General features: G+C 39.9%; 1 protein-coding gene across 3 annotated transcripts in view; it reads left to right on the forward strand.

The window, feature by feature from the left end:
• Nucleotides 1–13,202, forward strand: part of MORF4L1 (mortality factor 4 like 1) — a 38,410-nt gene that overhangs the window by 4,964 nt on the left and 20,244 nt on the right. For 2 of the 3 annotated variants that reach the window (XM_044980168.1, XM_044980169.1), the window contains 4 exons: nt 1,131–1,177; nt 8,388–8,455; nt 11,121–11,207; nt 12,041–12,121. In XM_044980168.1, coding sequence (XP_044836103.1) covers nt 1,131–1,177; nt 8,388–8,455; nt 11,121–11,207; nt 12,041–12,121 — 283 coding nt within the window. Of the gene's footprint in view, nt 1–1,130; nt 1,178–8,387; nt 8,456–10,681; nt 10,709–11,120; nt 11,208–12,040; nt 12,122–13,202 lie in introns of all 3 variants that reach the window. The other variant, XM_044980167.1, reaches the window with a different exon arrangement.

The raw sequence follows: 13,202 nt of genomic DNA on the forward strand, positions 1-13,202 counted from the left end.
TTATTTTGATATGCAGAACTGGTCACCAATGTAAAGGGTGTGACCTTTATTATAAGGGAGAACTGTACAGGAGGAAACATCTGCCCTCTGAGATCTTATGTTAGATAAATTAGACTTCCACTTTGTAAACAACTGCACAACATGGATCTTATAGCAGCTGAAATCCTGATTGTAAAAACAATCTGTTCAAAAGTGAAATAGCCTCTTCCCCCTGCAATGCCCTCATTCAGCTGTACTTCCCCCCCCCCCTCCTTTGGGGAGGGGAAGAACCTGATGTCATTGTATCTGGTTTTCTTTAGTTTGTTTTTTTGCAATAGAAATGTCAGGTCCTGAGTTTCCTCCAGGAAAAGGAAAACTCTTATTTAAATATTAGGCTTCTATTGCACCATAATTTTAAAACGAGACGTAGGTTGGCTGGCTTGATAAGAGAGCATCATGTTCCCTTTCACAAAACAAAATGAAACCGATCCCTCTAAAAGAATCTAAGTCTGTTGCAACAAGACTGACCTGTTTCTGCTGTGCTATTTACTGCTTGTACATTCAGGTTGAAATTCAGTCCACTCATGTAAAGCCAGAGTATTAGCGCTCTATCCAGTTAGAATGCAGAGAGGCTAGGCAGGTAGGATCCAGCCTGAACCAGGGTATAGGGCTGCTGGGCCACTCCCTCACAGCTGTTTCCCCAGGCTGTGGGCTGGAATAGAGACAGGGCTCTGTGCCATTTGCATCCATTCTGTATCTGCATCGACAGATGTCGGGGGCAGCCCAGCCCATACAGCGTGGCCTTCAGTGCCAGCCTGCGCAGAGGTTGTGCAGAATTCCTTCTTGCAGAGCACAGGGGATAGGCAGGCACCCCTGTGTGGTTGCTCAGCAGGCAACCCCTTTGCACATCCCCAGTGGGGGACTTAAATGGTGCAGAACCCTCCACTCATCTTCTATTTTATGAGCAGCTGCTTTTTGAAGTGATTGCTTTCTAGCTTGACAGTGTGTAGGTAATATGCTGCCACTGGGCAGTCTCTTAGCACAGCACTCTTAATGGTGTTTGGTTTCCTGTGTTCTTTTGTAAAATGCATGTCTTTGTAGTATTGTTTGTCAATATGACTAATCAGATGGCTATCTGCGAACTTTTCCAGGTGAACGAGTGCTGTGTTTCCATGGACCTCTCCTTTATGAAGCAAAGGTATGTCTGGGTTCTCATTTTTGCAGATGACAGCAAAAAATAACATTTACATAATGAACACAAGAATTGAATGGATTAAAGTATCCTATTGGCTAAGTACTAGATCGGATTGAGTCAAGAATTCAAGATAAACTGAGGAGAGAACTGATGAAAAGAAAATACTATCAAATTACTTTGCTTTTTGTAAGAAACCTGCAGTTTTACAAACTGTAAAGCGCATACATTTGTTGGATATTGATATTCAGATTAAAAACTTGCAAGATAAAGGTGTAATGGAGGTAGTAAGTGGGAATTTGAAGCAGTATGACTGACACTGTCAATGGACCTAGACGTGTGTAAAAACATGAAAAGATTTCACCAAATGGGAAATGGAATATATCTCATGTAGACTCCTATTAGAATTCTGCTATTTCTAAATATGCTCTCGGATTCTAAGGAGCGTGTGTATGTATTAATATTACAAAATAACAAATTGAAAATTGGTTTGGTTTCCAGTTAATCATGAATATCATCTCTTAATACTTGAATCTATCAGTTGTTAGATACAACACTGAATTGTCTTAGGTCACTGACGCCCCCTCTGTGCACTTACCATGTTTTTAATAAGATCGATTTCTAAGAGAAATTTTCTAGGCTCTAAGGTTGCTTGTAAATCTGTGTAGGTGGGGTCAAAATGACACCTAATTGCTCCAAGGGAGAAGGAATAACAATAAAACCAAAAAAGCTCTGTCTTGTACTAGGACAAAATGAGGTGTAGAGGGAGAGGTTTAAAAGGATATTCTAAGGCAGAGCAGGACTACAACATGGATTACGCAGTGAGATTACTCACATTCCAAATGTGTTCTACCCTTTTTTATGGGTGGATGTGGGTGAGTAGCCAGTTCTCCTCAATACGTACCAGATCTGCAGAAGTAGTCAAAACCCAGTTTATACTACTGCTGTTGAATTAAATCATAGTGTGACTTATGTTCATACTACTCCTATTTTTTAAATGTTATGCGGTTGTTAGAGAACAGTGCTGATCCTGCTAAAGATGAGGCTAGAGAAAGGGAGGCTTGTCACTGTCATTCTGTCTTAGGTATTCCATTCGATAGGTTCGGGATTTGGTTTAGAGACCTCAGCCTGCTTAGTACCATGACACAAACACCATTAAAAATCCTTTGTATCTTTTATTGAAGATACAGAAAAAGAAGGAAAAATAATTAAAGCATTGGAAATATAAGGCCTTAAATAAGGCTTCCATTTGAACATCCCTTGCTCCTTTTCCCTTTAGAAAGAAAAATGCTCTTGTTTGACAGTCCTAGATGGAGCTAAAGAGGCTAATAATTGTCCTTTTGGGGGGAAAAGAGAAGACATTAGTTGAGATGGGCTGGAGCTGAGGTGGTGGTTGTTTAAAGTCTGATCCTGCTTCCTAGAAAACAAGAAGAACACACGAGAGAAGAGCTAGAAAATGCAGTTTCTGTTTCTGGTGCCTGATGTCACTTGCAACCTCACTGTTGGCAAAACAGGCAGAATACATGGTTTTATCAGCCACTCTTGAGACCTGACAGATTTTTACCATCATGGGCTGGTTAGGGCTGCATTTACTGTGTCTTCGGTCACAGGCTCACAGTAATGTTGTGAAAGATGCTGTCTTTGCTGGCTATCCAGACTCTTATTGAACAGAAGTTAAAAGAAGAGGGATAAGGTAATAGGTAATAATAGGAGATATACCAGTCTCCTAGAACTGGAAGGGACCTAGAAAGGTCATCAAGTCCAGCCCCCTGCCTTCACTAGCAGGACCAATTTTTGCCTCAGATCCCTAAGTGGCCTCCTCAAGGATTAAACCCTGGGTTTAGCAGGCCAATGCTCAAACCACTGAGCTATCCCTCCCCCCCTAGAAAGAAAAGGAATAAGGTGGGGAAAGAAGAACACGGGGGTGGAGGAAGAGACGAAGTCTGACACATTAGATGGTGGTTGAGATTCACCTGGAGCCAGTGGAGGTGGCAATGTCAGGCTGGTCAGGATGCCATCAGGATGCTAAATGCCCAACAATGTCAGAGTGGATTCCAGGGTCCCAGGAGCCTGTGGGAGTAGCAGCCATGATGGTGATGCTTGCTCCTTCCCTTCTTTCAGTCAGCAGTTGTTGCACTCGTCCTCAAATTATCCCCAAAACTCTGGGGGGTTTTAAGGGCCCCAAAAGATAGTGATGGGTGGAATAACTCATCCCTTTGTTGTTTTGTCCCCCAACAGGCCTAATTTCAGACACCAATTTTAGGTCCCATGCTTTTCTTGTTTACCAGTCATGAGCTTAACACAGTCCTGGGGTTAGATCAGGAGGCTGCATTGATTGGACTAATTCAGTCTGTCTTCAGCATCAGCATTTATCGTTCTATGTGGCTGGAACACTTTGTAAACATTTATCCACTTTCCCACAGTTGAGCTCACAATTTGGGTGAATTTCTAAGCCCAGTTACTACAGCAGGTTCAGCTATTTGCAATGCCATGGTAGCTTAGCACTAGTGTGGCATGGCTTTACAGACTGTGATCCTAAAGACCTATGCTGGTATACTCACTAAAGGCCCACTCTTTCTATTGACCTTAATGAGAGTTGAGGCGCCTATCACTCTGTGGGAGGCATTAGCACATCATGAGATTGTGTCCTAATGCTGATGCATGACTATTATGCTAATTTGAGCTTCATTAGGAATGCAGAGGCTGAGTAAAATCAATGTTCATCAGACAAGACAAAATTGGAACTGAGACCAATTTTATTTCTCAACAGTCTGAGAGGTGGCTATAGATGCTAGATTAAATTTAAAACAAACTTGATTGACAGCATCCTCATAAAAATTGGAATGAGAATGTGTTAATCTCAGGAACTAAGCATTAGGCTTTGTTACTATGCAAGTCTGAGTTTGCTACATTTTATTTTTTTTTAAACCATTTGGTTTGTGTCTTCACCTGATACGCCTGATTGGGCCAAAAGAAACCTGAGGTTCAACGAGGGCAAGTGCAGAGTCCTGCACTTAGGGCAGAAGAATCCCATTTGCTGTTACAGACTAGGGACTGAATGGCTAGGAAGCAGTTCTGCAGAAAAGGACCTAGGGGTTACAGTGGACGAGAAGCTGGATATGAGTCAACAGTGCGCCCTTGTTGCCAAGAAGGCTAACGGCATTTTGGGCTGTATAAGTAGGGGCATTGCCAGCAGATTGAGGGACATGATCATTCCCCTCTGTTTGGCATTGGTGAGGCCTCATCTGGGTCCCACACTACAAGAAGGATGTGGAGAAATTGGAAAGAGTCCAGCAGAGGGCAACAAAAATGATTAGGGGGCTGGAGCACATGACTTATGAGGAGCAGCTGAGGGAACTGGGATTGTTTAGTCTGCAGAAGAGAAGAGTGAGGGGGGAATTTGATAGCTGCTTTCAACTACCTGAAAAAGGATTCCAAAGAGGATGGATCTAAACTGTTCTCAGTGGTACCAGCTGACAGAACAAGGAGTAATGGTCTCAAGTTGCAGTGGAGGAGGTTTAGGTTGGATATAAGGAAAAACTTTTTCACTAGGAGGGTGGTGAAGCACTGGAATGGGTTATCTAGGGAGTGGTGGAATCTCCTTCCTTAGAAGTTTTTAAGGTCAGGCTTGACAAAGCCCTGGCTGGGATGATTTAGTTGGGAATTGGTCCTGCTTTGAGCAGGGGGTTGGACTAGATACCTCCTGAGGTCCCTTCCAACCCTGATAGTCTATGATTCTAGAAGTGATTGTTGTAATGTAGTAAACATTTTCAAAAGTACCTCTATCAGTGAGGCTTTAGTTTGTTGTTTAGAGTGTATCTCGTACAGCTAAGACACTAAATGTTTATTTCTTTAAATATTGGGCTGAATGGATGCAAAATTTAAAGCAGTAAGTTTATTATAATAATCTGTTGCATTTTATTTAGTGTTTCTTCCCTTCTCCTGGCACTTGAAGATGGGCTCATTTTGAATGTGTGCACTTAGGTCCAGATTGCCTCCTGTGGCTGATCTCTTCCTGACACAGCAGAGGGGAGGTGATGGCAGGGAAAATCATTATGGCTTCCTAATTATGAGGGCCAGTCTCTGCTGCCACCAGTCCAGGCTCCTCTGTCAGTTGGAGCAGCTTGTAGGCTGCTCCATCTTATGCCACTGTTGTGTGATCTCTTGTGCATCACACGTGCACAGAGTGTGATCAGTGTAGCTCTTCTCTCCCATGCTGCACAATACATCCCCTATGCAGGGGTGAGATGGATGGTGCAAGGACTGTCAGAGTAATTCCTGCTGCCCACTTACAGCCAGTATCTGACCCCTTTGTGCTGCCTGAGTGGCACAAAAGTTGATCTTAACTGAGAATTTAGTCTGTAGCCAATGGTATGTAGTATCCTTGATTTCCTCTCGTCTCCTTCCCCCCCCCCCAGTTTCTTTAGTCTACTATTTTATCCTTCTGTGCTCTTCCATCTCCCTATATAAGACAGCTGGGTGTGTAGAAGGAATGATTTTTCTCCATAATTGAGACTAATGCAGCCTGTTTCCATAAAAGGAGTAGTTGGTAAGGAGAAGACTGCAGTCCACAAAATTTGCCCTTCTGAATCTCACTTGCCTTTTTCATTCTAATCTGTGTTCTTCACTTAAATGGTTTGTAAACTTCTCTTTGACATGAATGATTGTTTTTAAATCAGCAGCCCTGGATAACTTGCACTCAAGAGTCCTAAAAGATCTCTGGCCCACTGATTATAATTTTTAATAAATCTTTGAATACTAGGGAAATTCTAGAAGAGTGTTAATGTTGTGTCAATATTAAAAAAAAAAAAAAAAAAAGAGAGAGCAAGCTGGCAGGCCTGACATCAATCCTGGATGAAATGGGGTTCAGTTAATACAGCATTGAAGGCTAGGAATATAATGCCAGTCAACGAGGTTTCATGGAAAACAGTCTTGTTAAACAAACCTGATTTCATTCTTTGAGAAGATCACAGGTTTGGTTGATAAAGATAACTGTGCCGATTGTAATATACATTGCATTTGTAAGGCAGTTGGCTTAGTACCACACAACACTTTGATTAAAAAAAAAAGAACTATAAAATACCAATAGAGCACATGTAAAAGGGATTAACGACTGGTTAAATGACGTCTCTCAAAGTAGTTGTCAATGGGGAATCATCAAATGGAGGTGTTTTAAAGGGGTTCTGCAGGGACTGATACTAGGTCCAATGCTGTTTAATAATCTTTTTCATCAGTGATCTGGAAGTAAATATAAAATCACTGCTGATAAAATCTGTCGATGACACAAAATCTACTGTGAGGTAGGGGTGTGATTCTCCTGGTTGTGCGCGCACACTCTCGCTAGCCCTTCTTGAGCTAGCAGGAGTATAAATGGCAGTGTAGCCACAGTAGCCTGGGCAGCAGCAGAGGCATGACTTAGCTATGCCAAGTACAAACCTGCCTGAAACTCTAGGGTACGTACTCAGCACAGCTACACGGTGTCACCACTGCCAATGGCACTGCAGTTACACTGCTAGTAATACTCTCACTAAGTCCATCCGAGCTCGGGTGAGTATGTGTGTGGGACCAGGAGAATCGCTCTGTGTGGATGTAGCTAAAGATTGGTGGTGTGGTAAATGATGAAGACAGGGCAGTCATACAGTGTTCAGGATTTCTTGGTAACCTGGACCAATTCAAACAAAATGTGTTTTTAACATAGCCAAATGCAGGGTCATGTTTAGGAGCAAGGATTGCAGGTCATACCAACCAAATGGGGGAACTTGGTCCTGCTAGTGAAGGCAGGGGGCTGGACTCAATGACCTTTCGGGGTCCCTTCCAGTTCTATGAGATAGGTATATCTCCATATATATTTATATATAACTATATCCTGGAAGCAGTGTCCTTTGAAATCAACTTAGGGATCATAGTGGCCAAGCAATTCAACACATTAACCTAGTGTGATACTGTGACACAGGGATAATGAGGTACTTGGAGTGTGGAGTAGGGAGGTGATTTTTTTTTACCTCTGTATACTCTATATTGTTGAGACCGATATTAGAATAGGTCTAATGTCAACATTATTAAAGGATGTTGAAAAATTGGAGAGAGGGAGTAGAAAAGAACCACCAAAGTGATTCGAGAATATGCCTTGCAGTGAGAGACTTAAAGAGCTCAATCTGTTTTTAGCTTATCAAAAAGAAGATTGAGAATACTTGATTAGTGCATCAGTACCTTCATGGGGAGGAAACACTGTACTCTAACTTAGCTAAAGTGTGTAACAATAACAGCTTATCTTCACCTTGATCAGATATTCAGGGCTTTGGATGTTTCTCTTAGGTTTCCTTAGTCTAGTATAAGGATAACAAAGCTTAGCTTATTCTCACTTCAGAAATTCTTCATCCTAAAAAGCACCTACTGCAAATAATTACTGCAGAATGTAGAGCTTGCTATGTGGATGCAGAAATCCAAAATAATATTTCCTTAACTTTTGAGAAGTCCTGTCCTGTAACTAACTGAGATAGGGGTATGCATGCAAACAATGATAACTGAGGACTTGTCTTCACTACTGGGATAAGTTGACCTAAATTATGCTACTCCAGCTCCATGAATAATATAGCTGGAATCGATGTCACTTAGGTCGACTTACCACGGTGTTTTCACTGCGCTGCGTCGACGGGAGATGCTCTCCCGTCGACTTCCCTTACTCTTCTTGGGGAACTGGAGTATCGGAGTCGACCTGAGAGCACTCTGCCATTGATTTAGCGGGTCTTCTCTAGACCTGCTTAATAGACACACGCTGCATCGATTGCAGCAATGTGGTAGTGAAGACAAGCCTTGAGTCATTCACTATGTAAACCTGGCTTCTGGTTAGCTTTCCAGAGACTACCGGAGAGATTAAAGTGACCTGCTCCTTGTGTCTTCTGGTCAGCAGCATGTTGTCTCTTGCCCTCCTCCTAATGGAAGTTATTAAGCCCTTAAAAACCCTCTGGGTAGCTGAGTATCCGTTAATTGTTCTGCTTATATAGCCCTTCTGATACTCAGAGTATTTAACTGAAATACAAAGCCACTAATAATGTATCTTTTGCTGGGCGGTTTCTATTCTGTAGTGACATTTCTGCCAAATACTTCAGTGGCTTGCACAGAAATCTTTGTATTTAGACTGAAAACTTTTAGCCAGACTTCCAGAGATTATTTTTTTCAAATCCTATTGCTAACCCAACTTTCTTCTTTATTTCAGTGTGTAAAGGTTGCCATAAAGGACAAACAAGTGAAATACTTTATACATTACAGTGGTTGGAATAAAAAGTAAGTAGTAAGTCTCTGAAAACAAGACCTAATTTTCCTTTATTGATTGCCTAAGCTGGTGTTAGCTTAATGGACTGACAGTCCCAAGCATAAGTCAATTGAAGATGTTTCATTAGCTCAGAAATTAACTTGAATTTAAGTCAATTTACTGCAGCAAAGCCTAACCATTTAAAGCCTGGCATAACACAGCTAATGTTGCTCAAATAATTGTTTAGCTTTAAAGGCACATTTCCTTTGGTGCATCAGTTGGATAGTCAAACTAGCTCAAAGTGGCAGTAGATTAACTAGATTGCCTTATCGCAGCAGTCCAGTGCACAGCCTACCCATTTTAAGAACTGTTTCCGTGATTTCTAGGCTTGAAGATATAGGATACAACAAACTTTTTGTTGTGTACTGGGATATGGGACAACCTCTGCTTGTTGAACAGTGGAGCAATACTTTCTCCAGTCAAAGACGCCATCTGTTCTAATTATGTAACCGAATACTACAAGTGGTGGAAAAGGGAGTAGGATTAGTGCGGGGGGGGGGGGGGGAGGCTGCTCTCAGAGTAGATGAGATGGTGTGTGCCCTAAGTTAGGATAGGTGAGGCTTTCAGTCTCTTCTGTACCATGTTGGGTAGCAACATGCTTGAGGTCGGGGGGTAAAGGAAGGTTGTATTAAAGCTGTACAAGGTTTTCCTTTCTGTAAAAATTAAAACTTCTCTTTCATGTCTCCAAAGATTAAAAAGTCTGTGTGAGCATTTTGCTTTTGGAATTGCAAGTATATTTCTTGAGGGTTTTTTTGGGTGATCAACAAGGATTGAGAACAGCATCATTGATAAAAAGTTTTGACTACAACTTATTCCTATTCTTGGTCACCAACTTTCTGTAAACAATCCTGATGCAGCATCCACATGGTGCTTGCGGGTTGCGACGTGTTTTTTATTTTCAAAAGGGGATACTACTAGACTACCCTCAGTTTTATTGCTCAGTTCAACTATTTTCTACAGCCTAACACTGAGTGTAGGAGCCGTAAATACTTGTTTTTCCTTAGCAGCTGACAGAATACGAAAAGCTGCAAATTCGAAGTCTCCTTCAGAGACGGCAGTTTTCAAAGTCATTTTGGTTCATGTGAACATTGCTGCCATATACTCTGAAAAAGGCACGGGTCGGGGACACAAGGCTTAATTGTTTGTTTTTTGTCGGCATGTGGTGAGGTCCAAGTTAAACTTCATGTTTTGGTATCTGGTATCTTCAAAAAAAAAAAAATATATGCTCCCCCCCAAAGCAGTGAACAACCACAGGAGTGTCTTCATGTAAACGCCTGTGTAACAAGTTGGAACTTGAACGCTTATGCCTGCTGCTAAATTCATGCTGACTCTTAGGGATCAGTTAAAATCCATTCTTTTCTATTTAATAGGTAGTGGTGGGTGTCATTGGCTGTGTCAAATGACTTTTTCTTGTCTTTCTCCACTTGCACTAACTGTTTGCCTTTGATTATTTTCTTGCTTTTCCAAGCTTCCAATTATCTACATTAAAAGTGGCATTGCTGCAACATCTAGACAACTGGGACTGTATGGCTTTTTAATTTGACTTTATAATTAAACTATGGTTCTCTGTAATTCATGAGTTTTAAACTGCTTGGCTTCCAGTGTTTTTTACAAGCCTCAGTAGTAAGTCGTTTTCACAGTTGTACAGTTTTCTTCTATTGAGGGTTTCTGGCAACAACATAAGCTCTGGGAGCAAAGATCAAGTTGCTTACATACTTCACCAAGGCCTCATCCTAAATATATAGCCTCTGATAGATGTACATGTGGATGTGTTTTATTTTGGTTTTCTGTAATACTTGTACACTAAACTTACCTTTTAAGAATCTTGAAGACTTATGGTGAACTTGTTTTTACCATATTGGCATTCTAAGCTTGACAACTTTTGCAATGAGATCATTACTTCACCATGAAATGCAAGGTGGAGAAACTCTAATTTACAAAGCTCTGTATATTACATACACGTTTATATAAATAAACATACAACTGGATATATTTTGGAAAATGTGTACATAATTTCATATGGCCATTTTTAATGTGCTTTCAATTTAAAATCATTCGTCAAATTGTTGAAAGATTATCTGCTCTTTGTCAAAGTGGAATTTGCTTGCTTACAATGGCAATTTCTCCAACATACGTTTATATTAAATCATTTGCTTCAGATTTTTCAAATGTTCATGCCATCTTGGTTTCCTTTACAGAGAGAAATCAGAGCTCTTCTTTTTACAGTAAGATCTTATTGCTGAATTTGTTCACCTATAAAATATGTTGGAAAAAATACAGTAAATTTATCTTGCTGCGTAAGTTAGTTATGGCTGCAGATTTCCCATGTTACAGTAAGCATAGCCCTTTTTTTAAAAAATTGGACTTTTAAAAAAAAAAAGAAATTTTAAGATTTGGAGTCTGTTTCACAATTGGCAATCTCTGCAGGAAAGACTGAACATTTCACTTTGTCTTAGAGAAATGGTTAGAGCTTCAATCAGTGGGAATGCATTTTATCTGGTAACTTACACTTTCAATTGTGCCAGTTCATGACTTACCACAGAAGCAAAAATTCAGTCTCAAATGCTGTGAAGTCTTTGATTATTGGGAACAGAATCTAACTATGTAGTGTTTTTGAATGGTGATTTAATTTTTCAGCTGGGATGAATGGGTTCCAGAAAGCAGAGTGCTCAAATACGTGGACACGAATCTGCAGAAACAGAAAGAACTTCAAAAGGCCAATCAGTAAGTATTTTGTGATTTATCATGATTTCCTTTTTACAGAGCTTCAGCCCAAGAAATAAATCTCCAGGGGAGTAGGTGGGTTTTTTAGATTTCAAGGAACATGCTAGTCATATTGTCCTCTTTCCCTATTTGTTTTGTGCCTTTCTTCTTCAGACTTCTAACATGGACCTGTCCTTATCTTTATAGTCTTGCAGCCAAATGGATTGCTACTCCTTGACTTCCTGATACTTCAGATTTTGATTAAAAGCTATGTGAATTTTAAGTGGCAAGGAAAAGGGTAAAATAGGTTTAAATGAAAGAGATTGCTTGTGGTATCTCATAAGTACATTCTGAAAATAAAACAGATATATATGTAATTGAGTTGATGGCATATGTTGTGTGATAGTCACCTAAAATATCTTGTAAAATGGTTAATGCCATCTTACCAAAGACTAATTTTTTTATAAGATGGGTCTAAATGTATTGATCCTTATGAATGCTTTTTTGTATTGGTCTGGAAAAAAGTGACATCTTGGAATACAAATATTTCTAGTAGGCATCTTTCTGAAGCAGCTCCTGTGTATTTCTTTCTCACAATTCTGAATATTGGGAGGAGGAGGGGAAGAGTTGGGTGTTCATGTGTAGGTAAAAATGGTCGCTCAGCACTATAATATTCAATCTTGTCAGTAGTTGGATTTTTCCCCCCCCTCTGTCATGAAGGATCTTCCTTAGTGTCTGTTTTCTTTAAACTCATTCACTACAAATTCTCTAAGTTTTTGTATGGACTGTTACCTTTTAGAAAAGATAATAGCTTCTCTTACATTAAAATCTTATTGCTAAATTTGTTTTTAAAGGGAACAATATGCAGAGGGCAAGATGAGAGGTGCTGCTCCAGGGAAGAAGACATCTGGTCTGCAACAGAAAAATGTTGAAGTGTAAGAAGCTTTTTTTAAAATTTCTTTGCTCGTCAGTCACTACACTTAAATCTTAAGCAGCACTCTTTTGTGCAGTTCCAGAGGTTAAATTTAAAGTGCAAAATCTTCATTTAAAATTCAAAGAAACGTTAGTTAATAAACATGGAGTGTTTCTGTTGTGACAAAAAATACTTATCTATCCAGCAAAACGTTCTCTCAGTGCACTGTTCGCTAATGCAGGATCCACATGTTGCTGAAAGTAAATGACTGGATGCACTTACGTTTTTAAATTCTCCTCCAGTCTTTACATACCATTCCTCTTAAATTACTGAACAGAAGTTGAGGGCACATCATATCTCATATGGTAGATCTTAGTGAAACTGATAATTCCCCATGGAATGGCAGAATCAACCCTGGTCACACAAACAGTAATAAAGAATCTTTGAAGACAGGGATGTAGCTCAAAAGAATAAATTGCATAGTGCCTTCATGGTGTGTGTTTATTAAAGCACGGTTTAGGAAATGAAGTTTTGTGATATTCTGCCATTCACGAAACACTAGCTTATTTACCACAGGTTGCATTTTGTTCTTTTTTTAACTATTCTGTTTCTTTGGACAAAAATAATGCGAAGAACATGTGTGGGTCTAAAACAAAAATGGCTTTGCATGTTAAAATTGTAAGCTTAAGAGACCCAGACCCAAGTTCAAGTGTTCGTTAGAAAACAAATGTATTTTCACTAGTAATCAACAGATCTTCAGTTCCATCCATAGGGTTTTAGTGACTAGTATTGTGGCCTTATCTAGACTCAGTTACATCCAGTCACTTAATGTTAGAGTGAATCAGCAACATTCGCTCCAGACTCATATCCACAATGTACCATTTAATATTTTATTTCAGAAGCTAGTGGATTTGATTAATTTTTGAAGGTATTAATTGCTAAGGTGGTACTTTGAGCTCCTAGCTTGATTTGCTTTTTGGTCTTTGTCAAGAGAGAGCTGGCTAAGTTTTGACACCATTTTCTAAAAATAAAGGCATTTGATGGCAGTTTCAAATCTTTTTTAGGTCCTGTATCATTCTTCTGATGATTATGGATATTTTTTA

Source organism: Mauremys mutica, chromosome 11, assembly GCF_020497125.1.
Source record: "Mauremys mutica isolate MM-2020 ecotype Southern chromosome 11, ASM2049712v1, whole genome shotgun sequence".
Classification (NCBI taxonomy): domain Eukaryota; kingdom Metazoa; phylum Chordata; order Testudines; family Geoemydidae; genus Mauremys; species Mauremys mutica.